Source organism: Anabas testudineus, chromosome 8 (genome assembly GCF_900324465.2).
Source record: "Anabas testudineus chromosome 8, fAnaTes1.2, whole genome shotgun sequence".
Lineage (NCBI taxonomy): Eukaryota > Metazoa > Chordata > Actinopteri > Anabantiformes > Anabantidae > Anabas > Anabas testudineus.
This window is the reverse complement of record NC_046617.1, coordinates 18,105,468-18,129,500: the sequence shown is the minus strand read 5'-3', so window position 1 is coordinate 18,129,500 and position 24,033 is coordinate 18,105,468. Positions and strand designations below refer to the sequence as shown.

Here is a 24,033-nt window from a genome sequence, read left to right as displayed (position 1 = left end):
CAAATCAGTTTTCACCTTAGTAAAAATCTTGGCGGTTGAAGTTTCCCGCCTCTCCCCTACAGTCTCCGTGGCAACGGCTGTGTCGGGTCACGTGATCAAGGCTTGTGTGTAGTTAGCCTGTTTATGCTAGCGTCTCTTTGCTAACCTGCTTCAGTTTCTTCTACTTTCAACTCTTTTTAACAAAAACTGTAACTATTCTTTTAACTTTTTAACTATTTTAGATCAATTCAGCTATGTTTTATCAACTTTAGCAAATTTATTTCAGCTTTTTTAACTAAACATTTAACTTTAAATTTAACTGTTTAGATAAATTCAGCTGTTTTATCAACTTTAATCTATTTCAGCTTTTTTAAGTTAACATTCAGCTGTTTTATCAACTTCAACAAATCTATTTCAGCTGTTTTAAGTTAACATTCAGCTGTTTTATCTTCTTCTTCATATGTTTATCTCTGTTAAAACACTTCCTGTTTCTCTTCATCAACTTTCAGCAGTTCTTCATGAATCGATTCAGCGTTTCAGCATTCACAGTGCATTTTCTTCAGGAAATGCTTTATCTAGTTGTGGTTTGGTTTCCTTTGTCAGTCCCTTCAGTTCTCCTCCACAGTCAACCATGAGTTATGAGCATACCAGCTGAGTGGGCATGAGTGTGTGTGTGTGTGTGTGTTTCTCTAATCTGCCACTGATCAAACAGCTGATCTGAGCTACAAAGCCTTTAACTGCCTACACCTGCTCTGAAAGTTCACACACTACCAGCCGTCTGATGGTCACACTCCTGTTGCCTCCCCGCAGCTGACTAACTGTCGGCCTGTGAGCTCGGATGAGCAAACACCACAGCAGATCATTTCAATTTAAGAGCAATATTCTCCCTTGGATTAATCTGCAATCTCACTTTCATTTATTACACAGAACTGAAGCTCGATTCATGAACAGAGGCAGCAGCTGAACCTTCATATGACCCCCTAGCGATAGTTATTTTAATTTCAGCAAGGTCCATTAGTTTTCTATCTAATTAGGATTTTATAGTTGTTAATATTCTTTAAAACACTGTTTACAAAGTTTCTAAACAGTCAATACATTTATTCTAAAAAGCACATCTACAAAACTAAACGTGTAAAAAATCTCTGGCATGTTATTCCATAAATTTGGGGCCCGACTGGGAAGGCTGTAACAAATATTGAGTTTTGGCAAATAGAAACCCGCTCAGAGGCTCTAAGGCTGCACACTAACTCAAAAGGAGTCAGCAGCTCTGAGAAACATCCCTTGAACAAAAGTGATTAATGAAATTGTAAAATGAACTGGCAGCAGGTGGAAGGATGACTTTAGGAAGACTTTGAAGTAACTTACTTATTAAGTTTGAGTGCATGTCTCCTATCAAACTGTAATGCAGTGCTGCTTCTCACCCTCTGCGTCTGTTGCCGTCCCTGCTGTGCTTTGCCAGCGTTGATCAGCCGCTCCCAGAGCTTAGGAGGGACGTTGGAGATGTGGCAGGAGCAGGTGATGGCTGATGAGTGCAGAGGAGCCAGGTAGGGAGTGGGCAGGGAGGGCCACCCGGGGGTCTGGAGGTCAATTACAACCAGTTCCTCTTCCAGTAAGACCACCAACGCAGTGGGGTCATCAAACTCTGATAGAAACACAGCAGAAGATGAAGCACCAGAGCACCTGAAGTCTGAAGACAGCCACGTCAAATGGCACCGTCCTCACCTTTGTCCTGCTCTGTGCTGTGGACAGTGAAGAAGTCGATGACTCGCGAGGTGAAGTCGAGAGTCACATGGTCTTTGTCCTGCTGAATGGTCAGACAGTGGCGGTCGCCGTAGCTTGCTCTGGGCATCCCTCCACTGTACAACAAGACTGGGGAACTGCAGCGAGGCACATGGAAGTTCACGATCAGACAAAAGAGCGAAATGTGACTTAGGAGAAACGCAGAAAACATTTATTCATATGTTAAATGTTGGAAAGAAAAGTTAAATCCAGATTATTAATAAACCGTGTGCAGCACAAGTACCGTTACATTTCTCTGAGCTGATGACTTAGACAAACTTATAATAATACAGATGCTTAATAAAAGCACATTTCTAACTTCTTCTTCTTTGCTTTTTATTACGTTTTATTACTTGCTGTAAACTAAAGAACGTAGTCCTCTGGAGGGAGGAGACGTTTGGATCCCAGTGCTAGAACGTTTTACTCCTCCTTTATTTTATCTCTCTGTAAATCCAGAAGGCCCAGTCTTACCGAAGGGATCAAATTATCAAACAGGGCGTCAACACTCACCCCGTCTGTGTTGTCCTCCACAGAATCTTGTTGATTGCTTTGCAGGGAAATGGACCTGGAATAGAAAACCATTAAACATGAAAACAAAAATAGAACCATAAACTCTAAACCAAACATACTGTGTAGATCCTGTTAGACACTGAAACAAAGAACCCCACCAGAACAGAACCCCTGACCAGGACCTTAAATTTACTTTGAGTGAGTCACAGTATATGAGCAGACGTGGCTCATCTTCAAGTCTTCTCTCAAAGACCACCAGCTTCCTCAGACCTGGATGATAATGTGCTTATATTAGCCGGGAAATCTAAGTGTGCGTGTATGTGATGTATGCTTTTCTCACCGTATGGGATGGTGGAGGACGCTGGCTGGTGAATGTTGGGGTTGCCGCTGGTAACCGGCCACATGGAGTATCCCCCATCGTTATGGGAACTGACAAACAGGTTTCCAGAGCGTTCCCACACCAGGCTCTCCAGCTGCTGCAGAGGGTTCACACACATGCACGGAGTCATCAGAGCAGGATGCATGGCAGTCGAACTGCAGCTTGTTAGACAGATATGCACACACTCGGCTGACACCAGCCCAAAACTAAGTAGTAGTAGTCTAAGGCAGTGGCTCTGCAATAAATCATCCTTCGCTGCTGGAAACGTTTTACACAGGTGCTGATCCAACGTGTCGATACCTATTACACCCTGACTCCTAAACAGAAACCCCTGAGATGCTCGCCTGTAATTTATATTATTAACACAATGTGACTAAACAAGTTAAGTTCAACGAGTCCATATTTGATGAAAATGTTCTGCAAGTAACTATCGAATCAGACCAGCAGATACCAAATAATAAAAAGTTGGGACATAACGTTCACTTGTTGACATCTGGAGGAGTGAAGCAGTTTACTTCATACTTCTTAAATTCACAAAAACTTCGAAAGCTGTTGGGAGTAGGCGAGGCTCATTTAGTCACTTATTTATTTATTTATACATACAGATGTCTACTGCATTTTTCAGGATATTTTCTTATTTCCAGCAGAACTACTCCTCTACAACGTCTCTCAGTGACCACTGTAATTTGAATTGTTTTATGGTGCGTTACCTTATATACTTAATAAAGTTCTCCACCTCCACTAACATAAACGACTGATCATGGAAAAGATAAACCAACATCAGCTAAAATTGATCTGTAAACCAGGTACCTGCTTGCCCAGGAAGAGCTGTTCAACTTGACGGGAACTCAGATCCCACAGGACCACCAGGCCTCGACTGTAGCCGATCAGAACCTTCCCCGACTGCTGGGGATGTTCCTGAAGAGATTCCACCGGCCCCAGCGATTTTCCACACCTGTAGTCATCTGGAAGGCTGGAAAAACAAAAACATCACCAACTGTAACTTTATATTTGGTCATTTGTAAACATTGCGAGGAGCAGGATAGTTGATGACCACTAAAATAACAACTGCAGCACACTGCAGACGGAGACAATTAAAAAGGAGGGACGTAGGACATTCACATGCCACACCTGCTCACAAGAGCCTCTCTGAATAGAGGAGTTATGACTTCCACCTGTTATTACTGAAGTTCCTCACATAAGTGAGGTGATGGAAGAGTTAAGTAATCAAACCTTTAAGCTTAAACTATTGTGTTATAAGGAATATACAGATGTATATGTATATACAGAAGTGCTTTGTTCATTTAAATGCATGTTTTGCACTGAGGGTTAGAGTTATTGATAATGTAGAAAGATACAGATACAGAAGGTTCTACTCTTAAACAAGCCAAAGATAATCTAAAACGTATACTGTGTATAATGCAGTCTACAGAGAACGCCAACCATCTGTATAAACTAATGCTACAGCATGCTGCTCCTCCAACAACAACAACAGTGAAATCAACATCAAGCTGCAGCTTATGAAGCAGACATTCCTCTGAAGCAGCAGAGGAATGTGGAGCAGGACACACCCTCGAGATGTCAGAGGATTCCCTCAGCGAAGGATAGATGGAGAAAGAAGAGGAAACAGCAGATAGGCAGAGAGAGTGACATGAAATCAAGAGGAAAGAATTGCAGCTTTCTGGGCTCTTCGCTGCAGATGAGGCAGTACCGTTGCTACAAAGATAGTCCGCCTCTCCCTCTCCCTCACACACCACAGACTTCTAAATGCTTTGGTGGGTTCACTGAGGAAGATCCTCTCCGGAAGCACACAGGCAGAAACATTCCTAACAAAGCATGCCATTGTCTCCGTCTCTCCGTTTACAAGTATTTTTAGGGAATCCGGCATCCTGCTACAGAGTCACAGTGATGAGCCGCTGCATGTGTGCGTTTGTGTGCACGCTGGAGATTCAGCTGTAACACTTCCCCAACCGGAACACTGTGTTTTGGCAGCTGGTACAAAGCCTCAGTGTCTAAAAACCTCCCCTCCTTTGCACACACACAAGCCTTATCGGGCCCTCGTTAGGCCTCAGTTCTGCCCACTTCCCTAAACAAGCCTGGTTAATGAGGGGTTTGGCCACCCAGTCAGACGGTCCCACAGCAGAATAAGAAAGAAACACAACAGAAGCTCTGTCATACGCTGCCAGAGGAGCAACACGGGAATGCAGCAAGGAAAGACTGCAGCATGTAGAATAAAAAAAACAACACCGTTTTCTAGCAAGCATGTGTACACATTATCATCCCATCATGCAGCTTTGAGCACATTTTCTTAATAACAATTGTGAGATTATCTTTATTATCTGTGCTGTAATACCATCATCCCACTGTGTTTCCCTTTAGTTCAGTTATGCTAAACTAGTCTTTCATACATGGATGTGCACAACTGCATAAAGCTTCATTAAATTAATAGTTGTTAGGTGTCTGATCCTTGTTGTTTCTGCTATTTTCCATCAGCCCGTCTATTTTATGGCATTATTTAAATGCACATGGTTCATCAATTCCTGCAGCTACAATGGCAACTTAAGCAAATGAAAAAAACCTGAAACCTAATGTTAAGTGAGAAACATCATAACCATCCAGGTAAACTTGATCAGATGCGACTGACGGGGACAACAGAAGTAAACAACAATCATCACATTTTAAAATCAAAGGTTAACAAAAGCTGATAAACACAAAAATGTGGCTTCTTATATTCAGCTATATATTTTACTAAAGTTTTCCACCTCATTGTTTTCCTTAAAGCTCCACATTCTACTCAATGTCCCAAATACACCTTTATCACAGCACCAATAAACGTTCTATTATTCTCACATTATGTTTCAGTTTCACAGTGTGCGATTTCTCTTCCTGACTTTCCTCTAGTCACACTACAGTGTCAAAGAGCTCTGACTGTTCTCATGGTCCATGAACCACATGATCCTGACCTGCCTGCTGCTGTCAGGGTCGACAGGGATATTTGTCTCTGCGTGCATGTGTGTGTGTCCGAGCTGCTCAGCTGGAGCTGTACATGGAGGAAACTGGAGTGTTTACAGAAGACGTACTGTGACCGGGATGGAGAGGAGGAAAAATAAGGACAGTAAACGAGAGTCAATAAGAGTTTTAGGCACAAAGAGAGAGAAAGCAACTAACTAACTAACATGTTTTCTGTCATGTCGGCCTCACCTCTGTGTGACCTGGTCCTGGAGCAGGGTCTGGTCGTCTTTCAGGGAGAGGCGGGGTAGCTCCAAGAAGTATACACCACCTCCCTCGGTACCAATGCAGAGCAGGTCACATGACCTCAGCAAGAGGAGGACAGTCACCCGAGTGGCGCTGAGAAGAAGGAGAAGAAGAGTGTGGAGCGTGAACCTGTGAGTATTGAGTGACCTGGTCTAATGGTTTAAAACAGAATCAACAATCTCGTACCTGCAGCTCTCGATCCCCGGCCTTCCTGGGAGGCTGTAGTTACCCACTTCCTGCAGCGACACCACACCCTCTCTCTTGACTCCTCCCATCTCTCTGGGGGCCCCCACCACCAGCTCCCACAGGTGAATCGTGTTGTCGTCAAGCAGCGACATCAGACGGCCCTAAGACGGAACAAATGAATGAACACTGTGATATTTTTCTTCAGGCTTCAGATGGATGTTTTAGTTTGACGTTGGCTCACCTGTCCCGGCAGGAAGTGGATCTGTGTGACAGCCGTGGTGTCTTTGTGCAGTCCTGTGAACTCCACACCAGGCGCCCCATAGCTGCAAGGATCCCGTCAAGGAAATACACAACACGTGCACTTGAAACATCACCACAGCAGTCAGTCTGCAGACGGCTGTAATTTTGAGTACGGACAGATTATAAGAAAACAAAAAGACAGACAGAGAGGTAAAGACTCCTCCCACGTGTCCGACTGTATAGAGGAGCACAAAAATCATAACAACCTTATATAAGACAAGGTTTTATTAAGTATTATCATAAACAGAACAAAAACAAAAAGGTACAGAAGATTTAAAATCACCTAAAGACACAAACACAGTTTATATTGTTCATTCTGCGACACCAGATTTCTTCCAATTAATAGATTCAGACCTTATTTGCAGCTTCCAGCAGCTAAAATATTTTTATAATATAGAGAGAACATTTTTTATTCACAGCTAATTCTCCAGCCATAAACATCATCCAAGTTTAACAGGTCCCCATGTAACATGAACCTCTCTTGCTCTTTTACAGCATTACAGTATTTATTAACACAGCCAGGGTAAGAACTCTTTACTGGTCGAGTAAGAGTCTGGTTGAGAAGTGCCAACTAAATGTCTGACACATCTGTGCTGGGCCATGAGGAAGGTTTCAGGCTCCACAGGAACTGTCCCAGAAAGAAAAAGCACACCCCGACCATACTCTCCTACAACCTCCAGACAGTTTATAGACGCGTGTGATAAAATCTATAGGAATCATTAAGCCACCATCACATTAACATGAGGCCAAAATGAGACGTTTTCTTTAAAAATCGTATTAAAACGTGTGAGAACGGTACTCTGGAGCTGTAAACCAGAGCAAACACACTGGTTAGGTGTAATAGCAGGGGAGAAATTAGAAGTCTATAACAAAGCTCATAGCAATTACAGACACGAGATGACGCAGATGCTCCAAACCACCACTCTGATTGTGTGAGCGTGTATAATCAACAGCAATCTTCCGAGTCCTCCTTTTGTTAGTCCAGTAAATGAAGCAGAGCCGATAAAATAAAGACTACTCTCAAGAACTGTGACGCTATGTACACAACTCGGCTAAATTGGGCTCAACTGTGAATTAGCACACACCCGCTAGCAGCTTGTGAGCAATGCTGACACACTTAAACACACTGCTTACATAAGCCTGTAGGAATGTGGATTAAAAATGCACAGAAATCAGAGAGTTCTCATGTTTGCATATGACTGTGTACAGAGCTGGGTCTCTGTGCTCCTATCCTCTGTTACATCTGAGAGAAACAAACCCGACGAGACACATCTCTCTCTTTATTAAGCTCCATTCTCAGCGAGAGGCGTCTGTAAATCCAAGGTAGGATCCAGGTGCTTTCACCTTTTGTCCTGCATTGACCAGAAGTCACACACACACACACACGCTCTGTAGTGAGAGGAAGGGTTCCTGTAATGTCTTATTTCTTTCCCATCCCATCTCGAACCACTCCAGAGAGTTTAATAGACATCTACTCTTCTTCAACCCTCCCCGTGCTGATTTCCCAGAGGCCCCAGCTGAGTGTTCTAGCAGCATTCCCTCATGTTGTCACTTCCTGTCATTGGGTTTTATTCGCTGCAGTAACTCATACCTCAGCCAGCTGGAAGTAGAGGTGCGAGACGAACATGCACTCACGGGTCATGAACCACAAGTCCAGAAAATGGGAGAGAGAGAGAAGCCAAGACAAATAAGAGCAAGGAATCAAGCAAACCACCCTCTCGTTTTGTCTTTAGGGAATAATTTAATTGGTTAGATCATAAGATTGATAGCACGACCATCCCTCTATGACAACTAATCAGCTACAGAAAGTCTCTTTAGCTTAACATAAAGACAAGAAAACCCCCTCTGCAGCAAGTGAGGCTCAGTGATTAACGTTCTTCATCTCATTTACAACAAATTGTGTTAAAACATGTAAATATATGGTTTATAAGGCCTTCACATATTTATACTGAGGTAAGCTAACTGGAGTTAGCCTTATATTTAGAATACTGAGAGTTGTCTTCTTATCTAAATCTCAGCAAATAAATACATAAGCATGCATCACAAACACAGGATCAACTGTGTGCTGAACAGCCATGTTAGGAGATAACGTGCACAATAATGTCAATAAACTGAGGAGACGTTATTTATGGCAGAAAGAATAAACAAACCACAGAAATGAGAGTCAGGAAAACATGAATTAAAACAGCTGTACTGCTCAAAACGTCCACAGCTGTGTAAAAACGCTGAGTGGGACTGAAACCAGATGCACGGCAGTGGTTTGTGCCCGTGTCCCAGCTATGTAACAGTGCCCACAGCTCATTCAACACAAATCTATCCAGCAACAAAGAAAGCTGTCAGCACATGGAGAAAAAGAGCACTAATAACTATTTAAGTCAAGGCTTTGACACCTGTCCCTCTGTAGCTCTCACAGGAACAAGGTTGTCTCTCATTTCAGATGTCGTCAGTGCAACAGGTTGTTAGGACAGGTTTTTACTGCTACTAAAAAGAACAACATAAATAAATGTGTGTGAAAAGGCCAAATGTACACGCTCATCAGTGGCACATGGCTCACAGATTACACACTTCCTGATCCTGGTGATGTCAGAGAACAGCTGGTGGAGGATTCCCGGAGATGGTGTCATCACCTCCTCACGAGGGACAACTATAGACACAGTCCCTCTCGGTGAAACCTCATTATAGGTTTGTGTGTATGTGTCTGCTCTGAAATCACCAACCCCCCACATGATGTGTGTGTAAATGTGTCACCCATCCTCCCTCCCCCTTCTGAGCATTTACATTGTTTTCATACATGGAGGGAAATTAGCAAATAGCTTTACTATGACAAAAAAACAGTAAGTTCACACACGGACACACACCAGTGTCAGTATCACCCAATCCCCGCAGACACGTCAACAACTTATGTGTGAAGCATTGGGCCCAGTGGTGCTTTGAGCTAAATGCAAACATGCAGGTTTGCATGAATTATCTATAGAACAATTCATTAAAATTCAACCAATCCCTGTGAATTCTGCACGACTTTGCAACTTTTACATAAATTTAACGTACGCACGTTCTGTCTGAGAACGTCACTAGAGCTGCCCATGAGAGATTATTAACCTTGTGTTGTTATTTTCTTCAAGTAAAACATAGACACCAAGGCAAACGATAATTTGCAGGCTGCCTGAACATCCAAGAGATGTTGGATGTCTGCAAGAGGACTGCTGAAGACCGTGCAGGGCAATTCCCTGATGTTCTGAATGAAGGCAGGGTGAATGAAACTGTTTTGCAAAGTGGTACACTGACAAACTAACTTTCCTACGTTGAATAGCTGAAACGCAGGGAGAGCAGACCAGAAAAATCATAGTAACAGAGGCAGTTGGATCCAAATCCACAGTAAGTGCTGAAAGAATCAAAGTGAGTTAGATTAAATTGTGGTTAGTGGTAACTTTAATGGAGTATCTCAAAATGATAGATGCACATCTGCCCGTTTGGAAACGTGGGTGTAATATCAGACACACAGTATATACTGTAAACATCAGTTATTCCAGTGACCGAGTTATTCATGACCGAGTGTACTACATTTAAATCATAGTAAATAGTTATTAAGCTGAGTGGAACAAACAACAGGAGTAAAAACTCAGTAACGCTCCTCTGTTTCAACTGGTTCACATACAGTTCCTCTCTTTACTCTAAGTGATTTCACTCCTGATAAACATCAAGGACTGATCAAGCTGCCATTTCAAAAACACTCCATGTGACGACATGCTTAAATGTAAAATATGTGGATAAAAAACAGGAACGCAGATGAAAGGAGCTGCTGCAAATGCTCAGCATGCCACGCCACGAACATCAGAGGCTTCCTGAACAGTTCAGACAGATGCCCACACACACACACACACACACACACACACACACCCCTACCCAAAACTAAAGGCCGTCAGGTCCAAACTCAGCAAAAAGCTGGAAAACTGGGATTGAAAAGCAACTTCAGTGCAATTTTGAAAAAAACATTCAAAGCCATAAAACAAATTAACCGCAGCACATTCGAAGCTGTGTCACAGTTTCAAACTGAATGTTTATAAAGTTCTTTACAAAGTTGTATAAAAGATATTTTTCTTCAAATATCCAGAAACATTTAAAGCTTTGAGGAACTTGCTGAATGACGCTGATGATTTGTGCAGAGACGATTCATCAACCTGCGCGTTGTAGGTGTTTAACATGCGAAGATTTGCTACGATGCTGATGTGTGTGATTCAGGGAGCCCTGAAACACACACAATGGAGTAACAGTAACTCAGAATGACTGAGTCACTGTCTCTTCCTCTCTCTCTCACACACTCAGAGTGCGTGTGTGTGTGCGTGTGTATATATGTATGTGTGTGCGCACACACAATTACCCGGTGATGCAGAGAGAGCGTTAGCAAGGATAAAGCGATTTCACGGTCTGAATACAGACAAACAGAAGGCATTGTCCTCCATGCGGACACACAGCTAACAGCTAGTGCACACACACACACACACACACACACACACACACACACACACACACACACACACACACACACACACACACACACACACACACACACACACACACACACACACACACACACACACACACACACACACACACACACACACAAATGACACAGAGGATAGGGATGGAGGCATGGACAGGAAGGAAGGAAGGATGAATCGCTTGTCCGAAAGATGAATGTGCAAGTTGACCACACAGAGAGAGAATAAGACAATATGGCCACAAAAATGGTCAGAAAAGTTTTATGAGTCAGAGTTCAGACTGAGCACGTTCAACGGATACTGCTCCTCTGACGAATCATCTGCGAGCATCAGCACCAACTCCCTTTCCTGCATACACACAAACACAAACGGTCCAGACGTCTGGCCAAAGGCAGTCTACAACAGGACAAGCCAAACAACTCCACCCACCCACTAGAGAAACAATTCCGTCTCATTTGCATCCTCTCCGTCAGCTAGTGCCGCTCCACCTCCACACTTCTCTTTCTGTCCTGCTCGCTCAGTGTACGCGCTCCCAGACACAGCGGCAGTCAAACGTGAGGGAGTTGATGTAAAATGACGGTGGAGTCCACAACAGAACACAACACAGTGCTGCAAAGTTTCTCAGTCATGCAAACTCTCACTGATCCCATCACAATGTAAACATGGCCTGAACATCTATTTCTGCACAATGTGACCATAAACACTTCTAGAAGGTGCATGAAGATCTGACGTTAGCATTAAACTCAAATCACATCTGTTATCTTAAACAGAGCCAGCAGAGAAAATGTGATCTGCCCACTGGTCTTCTCAACCCTCCAACAACCTGTTAAACTCTGAGTCTACACACATGCGCTGTTGTAAGTGTGTTTACAGTAAGAGTGGGTTGTAAAGCAGGAGGAAGAGGCTGGCAGGGAGCAACAAGAGCAACAGAGGAGGATGAGATTTTTAAAAAGGTCCTGCCCTTCCTCAGGAATATCAATGAGGAACACGTTCTAGCCAAGAGACAGACGAGGAATAAACAGACAGACGGTGACAGCAGAGAAAACAAACCAATGATAGAAGGAGAGAGGACAAATACATTAGAAGATAAACTGAGCAGAGAGTAGGCCGAGTGTGGGTGAGAGGAGAAATAAAGAGTGGATCTTCAGCTCACGTCAACCTTAATATCATAAAGTACAAACACAATGTGATATTTTCTAGTTGTGTCTCCACAAATTTGCCTGAAACTCAAACCACAGTCTGAGCACAAAAGCGGTGACAAACCTAAAGCTGGAAGTTGTTGAAAGGGCAGGAAACTGCAGCACATTTGAAAAAGAAATGAGTGGTAGAAACGAGCACACAGGGAATTTACTGTTTTCACCACAAACTACAAAAAATGTTGTTGACTTCAAGGATGCGTAAACAATTTAAGATTCCTTGGCTTTAAGCTGAAGCAGCTGTCACAGTCAACTAAATGACTTAGAGTGTGAAGAGGAGACGTTTCCATTGACCTGATGACATCAGCAAACAGGCGAAGGCATTCCAGTATGTGCAACTAGTTGAGAGATAAGATCCAATGAGTCAGAGCAGCACAGGGCGACCACGCAATGTTTCGTGTGACCAACAGGACGCCAGGCAGACGGAGGGAGCTGGACAGCTGGAGCACACCCACAATACCAGATCAAAGCTCTGGAGCGTATGTGCACAAATATTAGCTCGTCCTGCATCACGATACTGAAGTTTCATGGTCAGGGAGTTTCAGCGTGATTCAGCACGACCTGGAGACTCCGTGTACCACAGTCTGACACTGTTCTTACAACGATGGAAGCCCGTTTGTGCCAGAAATAAACATAAATAAAAGAACAAACAGGCTTGACCTGACATAATAAAGTCAAATAAATACATAAATATTAATTTAATTCAACTTTGTAAGAGAATATTTACATTTTAATTTCAGAAATGTGACTTTATCTAATTTTTCCTTCTTTATTTTCATTTACTGGCTGCAAATATCTTTCATATAAAAATACCAAACCAATATTTTCATCTCAGTGCTTCACAGTTGTTTTTAACCTTCCCTGCACATTTAGTATTGTTGTGCGTTACAAAAAGCACTGATCTGATTGTTTCTACCAACAAACTCTGACATCTGATGTGCTGAGCTGCAGACTTTTAAAACCCTCTCGTCTGCAAGCACTTCTCATCCCAGGCAACTGCGCTGGTCGTCTTGGAAACCAATTCAAAAGCTCCCTTTATTAAGACTAGACTCCGCAACAAAGCTCTTACTCACACTCACACACACACACACACACTCACACACACACACACACGGAGGGTTAACCCAGGGCAGCGCAACATGCATTCCACAACAGGAGACAGACTCCTCAAAATCGCCCCACCACCCCCACACACGATCTCTGTCGACATACACAAAAACCCCTCCACACCACATTGTCCCCTTCCCTCTGCTGAGCCCCAGTCTGCGGTCGAAGCAGAAACTCTCAGGGCGTAATACGACTCTGCCTTCATAAACACGCAGCTCAAACAACTAAAACCTACAGACGTTTAGCAAATTTCCACTCTGCATCTGCTCAACCCGTCCATACACTGCTCAGGCGTCGGTGTCTGGAGGTGTGTGTGTAGTAGCAGGTATCCTGGCAAACACGTCTAGGTCAAACCCAAGTCAGCGAGTCTGTGAGATTATCAGGGAATTTCAACACATATTTGTTCTATATAACTTCTACTATTTCTTCACTCTGACTTTTCTGAACAAAAGCTGTGGTGAACTCGTGTTACAGTCGATCTCCTGGTGCTCCTCTGTCACTAGAGCTGAAATAACTAGAGAAAAGTTAAATCAATCAATTAATCATTTCAGTTTCATTTTTCAGGATTTATTCCAGTAGAAACAAAACGTTTTCTGGTTCCAGCTTCTCAAATGTGAAGATTTGCAGCTTCTCGTCAGAGTATTTTAATACTTTAATATACTTTATTACTAAAAGTGTGACAATTCTCCAAATCCAGGGCTCAGTTCAGACCTTAATTTTGGAGCCAGGGTCCTGTTGCTAGCTCCTGAAATGCAGATGACCTGCACACTGTGCTGTTCCTGAATGCATCACAACACAGACGACTAGGACTAGTTTTACGAAGATTTTTGTATCAAAATAAAATAAAAATAAAATTAAAATTAAAGGGGCCCACATCAAATTGTTTATTTGCATTAAGTGTTCTTTAAAGTATCTGTACGTCAACCTCAACAACACGAGGCTGCTCGGGCTTCAATCACAACCCAACAGGTTTGACGCCCCAGGTTGGGAACGGCTGATTTAAAGTAATGAACAGTCTGGTGCATCACATATTCCCTGTGGGTACAGTACACATGCTGACTTTACAGAAATTCCTGGAGCAGCTGGAACCTTGTTAAGAAGCCAAATGTCTCGTATGCAGTATCAGTTTTGTTATTTCGTTGGAGCAGGTATTTGTAGTCGAGTTCTTCTGCCTCCCCCCTTCCACCTCTTCCACACTCCCTTCTCTCCACTGCCTCTGTTTATCTCCATGTCTCCCCTCCCTCTTTCTCTGAGGCACAAGTGCCTGGTACCACCAGTCTCTCTCTCTCTCTCTCTGAGAACTGCATCTGAAAGAGTTGATTCTCCAGTCTCATACATCCTCGCACACAAACACACACTCGCTCTCCCTTCACACACTGGTAAATGTGCACATACTGGTTAAATAACCACACACAGTTGGTACGAAGATGCACAGAGACATGTTTGCACTCAAAGAACTCAAGAGTACGTCCAAGCTTTGTTTACGTCTGAGCTGAACTCATCTAACCAGTGTTAACCTGCACTAACTACACAACCATCCCTGTTCATATATGCTGCTTCATAACATGAGTTTGTTTGCTGGGGACTGACAGAGCAGTGCTCTCCAGTTCAGTGGTGCAGACACACAGAACTGATGTTACATAAACAGCTCCGCTGCAGATACAGATGGTCAGGTTTTCCTCAACAGCCATAAACCGTGGTGAGGCAGCATCAGCACAAGAAAACCCAACAGCAGCGTAAGAAAATGTTAAATCCAGAACACAAAGAGCGACAGTGGCAGCACGATAAAGACAAAACCTTAGAATAAGTGTAGCTGCACTTTCAGAGCTAAAGTAGAGATGAACTGAGCAGTAACATGACAACACTGGGAGAACAACCGTTTCTCTGTTCCGGGGATTTCTTAGGTAGTTCCTCTTCTGCAAGTCGTTGTTGTTACAGTTTTATTTACAGGGAATTAAGACTTTGCATTTACTGAAAATGATGACATGAGTAAGCATGAGCGGGTCATTGCCAGCCTGGCTGCGACTTCTGAAGAACAGAAACAACTTATCTGTTGTAATCCCACAGATGATAAAGGATACACTTTGATGGCTCCCGACTTGGTGCCGATAGCCATGAGTTCCAGCTTGGGGTCAAAGGCCAAAGCACTGGGCTGATGGGGGAACCCATGCTCCACAGTCTATAGGAGAAATAAAGAAGATTTTAACACATGAGTCAAGACAACACAGGTTTATTTTTGTAACATCTTCCCTAAAACACCCTGTCGTCTGTCTGTGCAGTCAGACAGACGACAGGGATGACTTATTAAGGGATGACTCCCTTAATAAATGGGGAGGAAACTTCTTAAAAAGCACTAATAGCAGTGGTATCGCTTTATTGTCAAGCTCTGAGAGCCTTGTTAAAAGGCACGAGGACATAAATTCACAGCTTTTACATGCACTTACGTGAGGAGGAGGCGAGACAGATGTGAAAGCGTTTAGATCTACAGGGAAAAATGGACAGAAACCACACAGAGGTGGAGCGATACCTTAACCTTTAAAAGGTTTTGTGGCCGAGTTTCGCTGACTAGTTTCTACCACCAAGAAATTTAGGGAGTGAGCTGAGGACTCAGATATGAAGTAAAACATTAACTTCAACTGTCTTTCTATAAAGTCTGACTGCACACACCCAGACAGTCACATCAAAGTAAAACTCCCGTTGAGAGAGATTCAGCAGCTGCTGCCAAACCTCAAAAAAAGAAAAAAGGTACGTGTGTGTTGTCACAGAGCAACAAACAGAGAACGGATCTGTGATGCACAAGTTCACCAGCCTGAACAGACTCTACTACAGTGTGAAAACATGTATAAAGGTCTCACCGCCTACACACTCTACTGTTGTCAAACGCCACAGCGTGTGGGTGCTGGCGTACTTTAAATAAACCTTCTCACAGAGCTCATCAATTATTGGTTTTTGTCTCAAATGTCTGTTTTGAAGTGTTGATCTGACAATAGGAGCAATCAGGACGTCAATTCCTACTTCATCACTTGAGAAGCCAAAAGAAAATAAGGCTAAATAAGTGGCAGCTGCACAGAAAAGCCCTTCACACAGTGGTGACGCGACGACTTAAAGGAAGAAAATAGACGTATAGATGTATTTGCACTGGAACACAGAATAACGGTGGTCGATGCTGAATTCCTTTTGATTTGAGCGACATGCTCTACACATCACATCAGCACCGTGTCTTCATATGCTCGACTGTGTTTGATCACAAAACATAAAGACTTGTCACCAATTTAAAAACTACTTTCATATCCTTGAGTTTGCATCCATTTGAAGAGGAGCCCACCTCTGCTGCTGTGTCTCATCACTTCTCCATGAAAACACAAAGCCACTAAATCCAATCGCTGAGGGTGAAGGCTGCAAAACTGAACTCACAATAATCACGAAATCTTTTGTTTTATAGAATAAACACGAGTGACGTTGCAGCTGAAATGCAGTAAAGGTTTTTAGAACAGGTTGCGTTGAGTCCCATGAGAAACAGAAGCAGAACGGAAAGAAGGGGGAGAGAATTTCTGTCACTATAAAAGACTTAATCAAGAAAATGATCAGCAGATTAAAACAATAATAATGTATTTGAGCTTTGTGTTATTAAAATGCTGCATTTTGAGTATTAATTCAGGCTCAGACACTTTACCACAGAATTACAGGCCTGATATTGTGATTAAACATGCAAATGATTCGCATAATGTTCTGTATTTATTATATTTGCATTGTTTATCCCAAGTAGGGGTCATTTTTATTGTGTCACACACTGTGTACGATCAATGAAGGCGCTCAGCATCAAAAACTTTGCACAGCCCTGCTCTTGGGAACACTGTGCTCCACTTTTTGGATTGACACAGCGTGCAGACAGACAGTAACCCCGAGTTCAAGGCCACAGCAGTTTGCATTTACACAGCACACCAGAAAGATCAGCAGCAGCTGATATGTGACCTGCACAGTTATCAATGGAGGATTGAGGATGCTGAGATTTACACATGCTGGGTTTGGATCCATGTGGATGTGATGCCAAAGTTGAGTAGCATGAAACTGGACAATAAAGAAGTGAAACAAGAAGAAGAAGAGGAGGAGGAGGAGGAAGAAGAAAACACCTCTGCAAACATTGAGCTCAGTGCTGCAGAGTTTGAACTGTCAGCACTGACAGCCATCTTGATCAATATCAGGAATATGGGTCACATGAAGCATCAAACTCAAACTAATGGTGTCGACGCGTTGACTGATCCCATCACAGACACAGTCAGCTGCTGGTTGCTCGTTGCTCGTTGCAACAATCTGCAGAGAGAAGTTTCCCGTCTCTCTGAACACGGGCCTCGTCTGGGTGAAAACCAATTAACACGCAGCGACAAAGCGTCTGAGCAGCAGTTTGCAGCTCGTTCGTGTCTGAAGCTGGAAACAAGCGGCTGCAGCGACTTCACACGAGGAAACAGACAGTTTTAGTTCAGAGGAGCAGGAGGAGGAGGAGGAGGAGGAGGAGGAGGAGACCCTCTCTGTCCCGTTACTTTACCTTGTTGAAGGCGAAAAGCTCCTGTTTTATCTTCTCCCTCTGAGGGTCGGTGCCCTGCCGACGAAACCTGAACTTCATCATCTTGCAGCCGGGCAGCAGCGAGGCACGACCGGGGGGGACGGAGGTGAAAACGCGGCGGTAACAATCCGGGCGTCTCGGCGGTGCTAGCTAACCGACTAGCCCGTGCAGAGTGGAGGCTGAAGCGGGGCTGCGACGCTGCTGCTGCGGGCTGCGGCTCTCCTCCCTCCTCCTCCTCCTCTTCTTCTCCCTGTTGGTGCCGTTCAGGTCCCGGTGGGTTTGACCACAGTCCCCCTCCTCCCGGTTCACACGGACCCCGTTGCTTTAAACCAATGGAGGCGAAGAAATCTGCGAGCAATTTAACCAGAAACGCCCCCACAGCCGAGCGCTCCGGAGGGGCGTTTGGTTTGTAGCACCGGACGCGCCGGGTGCACGTCCTTCATACGTGGGTTAACACACGACGGCAAGCGGCGCGTCCCCGTAGAGAAATGAAACCAACCCCCAGGAAAACGAGCTAATAAATAACTTTTAATATGTTAATATTTAAGAAGTTAATAGTTTGTTTTTTCTTTAAAGAAAAGAAGATTTAACTCATCTTAAATAGCAAAAATGATTAATTAGATGAAGAGAAGTATTAAATAATAAAATGAAAAAGTAAGTGGAGGTTCTGCTATAAAAAAAGTGAATAAAAATGTAATCATGCCTAAAAAATTCTAATTATGGATAAAATTAAAAAGTGTGCTAATGTGGTTAAAGCTAACAGATTAGCCACATGCCTTAATTTTAGGGCATGAAACATTTAAAGTATTTCTACTTGAATAATGAGTCTGCAGATTACATATTAATCTTGTACAACAACATCTCTACAACCTAAGACACCTCTGTTCTCACTAAAGAAAGAAAAACACCCAAAAAAACTCTTTAATGAGAAGAAAATTTTAAAAAACCTCAGATCCTTTTTCAGGATAGAATAGTATGAACATTTTTATAAGCGTTTACGTATTAATTCATTTTGTTTTCTCTCTTATGTGCTGGTCTTACTTCTCTATCTTTAGATATATGTTTATTGTAAATATTTATGTACGTGTTGCTGATTAAACAAAGATTCACACCAGAATACTTTGTGCTACAAACATAAATTTAATGTACAGCATTTTCCTCTTCCACATTACTTACTGTATGTACAGCAGGTAGTTACAAAATATATATACAGTGTATAATCTATCATATAAATCATAGTGCAAAGACTTCAGTAATGTGGCCTACAGCTTTATGTGTAAAATTAGATTCACCAAATAGATATCTTCTATTTTTTATATATTTAAATCATGGCAGGGAAAACAATAAGAAAATGTATTGAATTTGTGGCCTGTTGCTGTCCTCCATTTAATTTAATTTTAAATGTAGTTCAAGCTATTTTTGGATCTCGGACTAAATCATGTATTATGTCACATTACAAGCAGCCACAAGCTAAATTGATGGTAAGATAATCTTAATAATCTGCTAATTATTCACTAGGCAGCGGTTTTTACGCTCATTTAGAGCAAGACCACAACTATTTTAATTCAGTGTTGCCCAAGAAGCAAATCAAATCATATTAATCCTCTGAAGTGGGGAGGTTAAAGTTAATTAAAGACATTTTATCCATTGTTGTAGCAGCGATGGCAGAAATGATTAAGACATTGACTCTTGTTTGTCTCATTACATTTCACAGACACGTCCTGTACATGCATTTCACAGATGGAAGCTACAGGTCCATTCAGCACTGAGCATGTGTCGTGCACAGAAAACTCACTGATCAATCAATTAGTCAATTAAACTATTAGTCAACAGAAAAATTAATTGGCAACAGTTTTGATAACTTAATTAAGTCATTTTTAAACAAAAGGTTCACAAACAGACTGTTTTGTTGTTAGTTCTCTCTGAGTGTAACCAGAAGATTTGTTGGTTTGTACTGTTGTTGTTACTATTTATGTTTTCTGTAAAGTAAGTGATTCATTGACTAAATGATATTTGATTAGATGATTTGATGTGTTCATGATGAAAATTAGCTGCTACCCTTCTGAAATGAACCTTTTTCACATTTATCACATTAGCAGAAACTTTTTCTTTAACTATAAAATATCCTATTTGTAAAATAGAGGTAGATACATTTATAAGGCATAAACTTTGATTCCTCTGTGTGTGCATGTGCGTGTTTGTGCTATAACAGGGTGATTTCACTTGGTGGCAGGGTGAGTCTCTTTTCTCTGACTGACACCATGTTCTCCATGTGCATGGCAATAACTCGACACAACTCCAGGCCCTGGAATCACACAGACACACAAACATATACTGAAATATTTAGACACATAATGTGAGTATTAAGCATTGCTGGTTGATTTATGCATAACAAAAGGGGCATACTGTATCTTTAACCTCTTATCTACTGTCACATACCTGCTCCAGCTGCAGCTGCGTGATGCGCTGGTTAAGCAGGTCTCCGATCATGATCTCCACGTACGGGTAACTGGAGCCTGAAGTTGGTCTCTGGGTGCGAGTTGACTGGATTTCCTTCAGAGGGAAACGCACCATGGTCTCCTAGTCACAACAAGGACCCAAAACCAAATATATGGATGGATACACACCTGAATAAACATGCTAATAATGTACACACAAACTAAAACTAACAAATAGCCTAGCTAAAACTAATGCAGGCTATAATAGTTTGCACTAGATTCTTCCTATGAGAAGTGTTGAACAAAAACTGAATATTATCACCTCAGAGGATTTTTTTAAATGCTTTATTAGAGTGCATCAGTTATAGCTGATATACTCCTAACTGAGTGCATGTACACTGACATATGGATATGTAGATATGCAAAGTCAAATGCATAGACGCACAACGAAACAACAAAACCACTAGAGGGAGCCATCACTTTGTTACTTTGCCACACTACACAGACAGGATTTATGTTGAGTGAATGCTGGGTATGATGCACCCTGTGTGTGTAATTGTGAGTGTGTGTCTGTAACATACATGTGTATCCTTGTTAAGAAACTGCAGCCCATTCAGATTTACAGCAAGGATGCAGGGGGCGTGGATGGATACAGAGCTCGAACTCTGGATGTAGAAGAAAGAGGAACCGAACATGGGGAAGGCACTGACCAGACCTGGACAAAAAAAAAAAAACAGAAGAACATGAAGGTGCCTGCACATTCAAGCCCAGAGTAGCAGTAGAAGCTTTGAACGGAAGTTTGCTGTGGTCTTACCAAGGAACTGTGCACGGGCCTGGTTTGGGTTTAAGGGCTGGACCTGCTGCATGTGTTGAACTGTCATATTGAGCCAATGCTGTGAACCCTGTTTGCTGTAGAACTGAGGGGGGACACTCTCCTGCACCTCACGGCTAAAACCACACAAACACACACAACAAGCAAACCAGGTGTACATTAGAGGTTGTATACATATTAACTGTTTACTGCACACACTTGTGATGAACACCCTGTATTTGCATATCTGTGGGTTTAATAGTAGTTAGAGGACTAAATAAGTATTCTTGGTACTGTCATGACTTGGAGAGATGGTTCATATTTACAGGGTCGGCAGGTAGATGGTGTCCTTGGCACGATGCTGTAGGGCAGCCAGCCTGGCAATCTGCTGCAGATGTTGTTCACTGGCTTTACCCTGAGGAACCACACTCAGCAAGGCCTTCAGGTAGTCTGGCAACACCTTGAAAATACAGACAAAAGTCTATACTTGGCAACTGAGGGGGACACAGGTCAGCCATTGTGCTATGAAGACTTCAGAGTTAATATCTATATATGAATGAATGAATGGTGTTATCATCTATAAATGCAACATAGAATCATCAGCTGTTCTTCCTCTCATCCAGTAGATTTCTACCTGGTTATAGTGCATGGTGACATAAAGTTCATTATCAAGTTTAAGAGCCAGACTCCATATGACTCTTCTGAACCACAGACTGTAGTTGGCGTCCACTGGCTCTGCCTCTGTAGCTATGTCCAGGATATACTCCCTCTTGTTCAGGGGACGCACATTCTGACCTACACAGACACACTTTAGTTATCATCTCCTTACCTATAGTGTGTTTCTATATATCAAAAGTTTTGTATTGTTATATCTTTGTTATGACAAACTAGATCAGTGTGTACCTCTGTGTGTGACCAAAAAGATGGCATATTCATCCAGCGCCTCCACTCTGTGCAGTCCCATCTCATAGCAAAGCTCCTCAATGACATCCAAAGCAACCTGAAAGGAAAAACCAATTCACAATAAGTGAACAATGCTGTACTTTCTATGTATAAGACAATGTGTCAGCTACAGCTACAGTCTTTGCCTCTGTGACAGCTCACTGTTTGATCTAAGAAGGCAACACATAGCTGCACAATACTTGTCTTCTGTGCAGTATTGCTTTGTTTCCCAAGATGATGTTTGTGTCTGACTTACAGAGCACGTCTTGATTTTTAAGTGCCTCTCGATCCCACCTGGCAGTAAGAATAGCTGTCTCTTGGAGCTCCGCCCAGCCTGCACACAAACAACCAATCAGAGGGAAACATAATATTTAGACTGTGAGAGCAGGAAAACAGTTCTTAAACACAAGAGATGCCTTAAATAGCTGAATCACTATTTGTGTTTTTCTAAACGATTCTTCTTCTTGGACTTTGGCCTAAACAAATGAAATTGTATTAAACGGACAATTTGTAATCAGTTCATATTTCAGATACTGACAATAGGTGTACTCTGTTCTGTAGAATAATTTAAGTATAACCTTATAAGGTTTGGTTTCCAGTTTAGTTTGGTGTATATTTGTACTTTTTTAAACACATTTTTAAGTCATTTAGGTAGAATTAGAGACGAACCAGCATAGCTTTAAGTTCCATGCTGTTAGGATACTGAACACGGCCACCATACTGAAAGGTCCTCCTCAGATTCTGTTCACATGCATTGGCAATACCTGCAACAAGAAATTAACACAAAAATAACACATCACTAAGAAAAAAGGCCGGGGCGGTGGTCATGGATTGATGATTGCTGTATCCTTCTTTCCTACCTTGGTACTGCACCCCGGGGCCGGCACAGGCGTCCTGGAGAAACTTCAGCAGGAACGGCTTCATAACATCAGAGCAGCGATGAAAAGCTGTCAGGATGTAGAGCAGCCTCCATCCTCTCTGACAACTGTCCCTACACAAAACACACACTCCCATTTCACTATGCAGGAAGCAACTAAGTTCTCAGTTCCAGCTTTTGATAGAAAATACTGAGGAGTCTTACGGTTTGGAGCTGGTGTTGGCAGTGACTTGCTTCATCACCTGGCAGTAGGCTTCATCCTTTATCAGCCCATGATCGCCACTTAACTAAAAGATTAATTCATGAACACAAACACACACACCTACTGGTGTTTGTTTCAGTCCTACTTGACACATTTACAAATTTTACTTATATTTATTCAAATACATTACATGTAGGACAGCCTGTTCGCTCGTTATCGTCATCTTTTAATGTGTTTTTGTGCGTGTACCTTCAGTATAGTGGCGACCAGGTCTTGCTCAGTCTGGCCTTTCAGTGGGAAGTCTCCCATAAACTTCATTACAGCTGGAAGACAATCAGAAAACATGGAAAAGCATGGACACAAATGAAATCAGTTATCAATAGCCACTGACGACTTCTTTACCCTCCTCTCCTCATCTTTCTATGTCTTTCTTTTACCCTTCTCTCACCTAAGAAGATGTCAGCAGCCACTCTGTTCATCCCGCTGTCTGAGAAGTCGATCAGAGACTCCTGGATCGGAGACTGGGGACACAAACATGCAACAAGAAAGAAATATGTTGAAATTAAAAATGCTGTTGAAATAAGGTAGATACTGTAGGTGGATCCTAGCTCACGATTGTACTATTGTATTGTAAAAGTTTTACCTTGGAAAACTTGATCATGTCAGTAGGATCCCTGACCTCCTTCCCTTTTTTGGCTTTCTGATCACTGTGGACAGAAACAGGAAGCACTCAGTAATGTTTGTGTATGCATGCCAATTTTTGTAGCTGGGAGAACAGATCATTTTGGGAGTGTTTGTCTCTGTGTGTGTGAGACCTCCTGTTCCTCTGTGCCTCTCTGAAGTACTTCTTAGCAAACTCAGCCATGTGGTATTCTCCATGGAGAGGCAGCTCGTCCAGTTCGACGCTCAGACCGTCCCCATATATATCATTTACCACCTGATACACGCACATGGAGCCACCAGAGAAGAAACAGTGTCAATTGAAGAAGAATGTAAATATCTAACTATTTAC

The 24,033-nt window shown here is 42.5% G+C and overlaps 2 protein-coding genes across 2 annotated transcripts in view; both read right to left on the bottom strand.

Annotated features, from left to right (window-relative positions):
* llgl1 (LLGL scribble cell polarity complex component 1) overlaps nt 1-18,362 on the bottom strand; it is a 34,284-nt gene extending 15,922 nt beyond the window's left edge. Inside the window, exons 1-10 of the mRNA XM_026351273.1 lie at nt 17,734-18,362; nt 15,272-15,369; nt 6,330-6,411; nt 6,089-6,249; nt 5,849-5,995; nt 3,458-3,620; nt 2,609-2,744; nt 2,269-2,323; nt 1,702-1,856; nt 1,401-1,621 (exon numbers count right to left, since the gene is read on the bottom strand). Coding sequence (XP_026207058.1) covers nt 1,401-1,621; nt 1,702-1,856; nt 2,269-2,323; nt 2,609-2,744; nt 3,458-3,620; nt 5,849-5,995; nt 6,089-6,249; nt 6,330-6,411; nt 15,272-15,369; nt 17,734-17,814 — 1,299 coding nt within the window. The 5' untranslated portion in view covers nt 17,815-18,362. The remainder of the gene's footprint in view (nt 1-1,400; nt 1,622-1,701; nt 1,857-2,268; nt 2,324-2,608; nt 2,745-3,457; nt 3,621-5,848; nt 5,996-6,088; nt 6,250-6,329; nt 6,412-15,271; nt 15,370-17,733) is intronic.
* A 686-nt stretch (nt 18,363-19,048) lies between these two features.
* Nucleotides 19,049-24,033, bottom strand: part of myo15aa (myosin XVAa) — a 43,864-nt gene continuing 38,879 nt past the window's right edge. The window contains exons 51-65 of the mRNA XM_026354822.1: nt 23,837-23,958; nt 23,665-23,728; nt 23,470-23,542; nt 23,271-23,344; nt 23,024-23,106; nt 22,803-22,933; nt 22,612-22,706; nt 22,199-22,276; nt 21,904-22,000; nt 21,635-21,795; nt 21,327-21,460; nt 21,004-21,137; nt 20,771-20,904; nt 20,191-20,331; nt 19,049-20,056 (exon numbers count right to left, since the gene is read on the bottom strand). Of these exons, the coding sequence (XP_026210607.1) occupies nt 19,955-20,056; nt 20,191-20,331; nt 20,771-20,904; nt 21,004-21,137; nt 21,327-21,460; nt 21,635-21,795; nt 21,904-22,000; nt 22,199-22,276; nt 22,612-22,706; nt 22,803-22,933; nt 23,024-23,106; nt 23,271-23,344; nt 23,470-23,542; nt 23,665-23,728; nt 23,837-23,958 (1,623 nt within the window). The 3' untranslated portion in view covers nt 19,049-19,954. The remainder of the gene's footprint in view (nt 20,057-20,190; nt 20,332-20,770; nt 20,905-21,003; nt 21,138-21,326; nt 21,461-21,634; nt 21,796-21,903; nt 22,001-22,198; nt 22,277-22,611; nt 22,707-22,802; nt 22,934-23,023; nt 23,107-23,270; nt 23,345-23,469; nt 23,543-23,664; nt 23,729-23,836; nt 23,959-24,033) is intronic.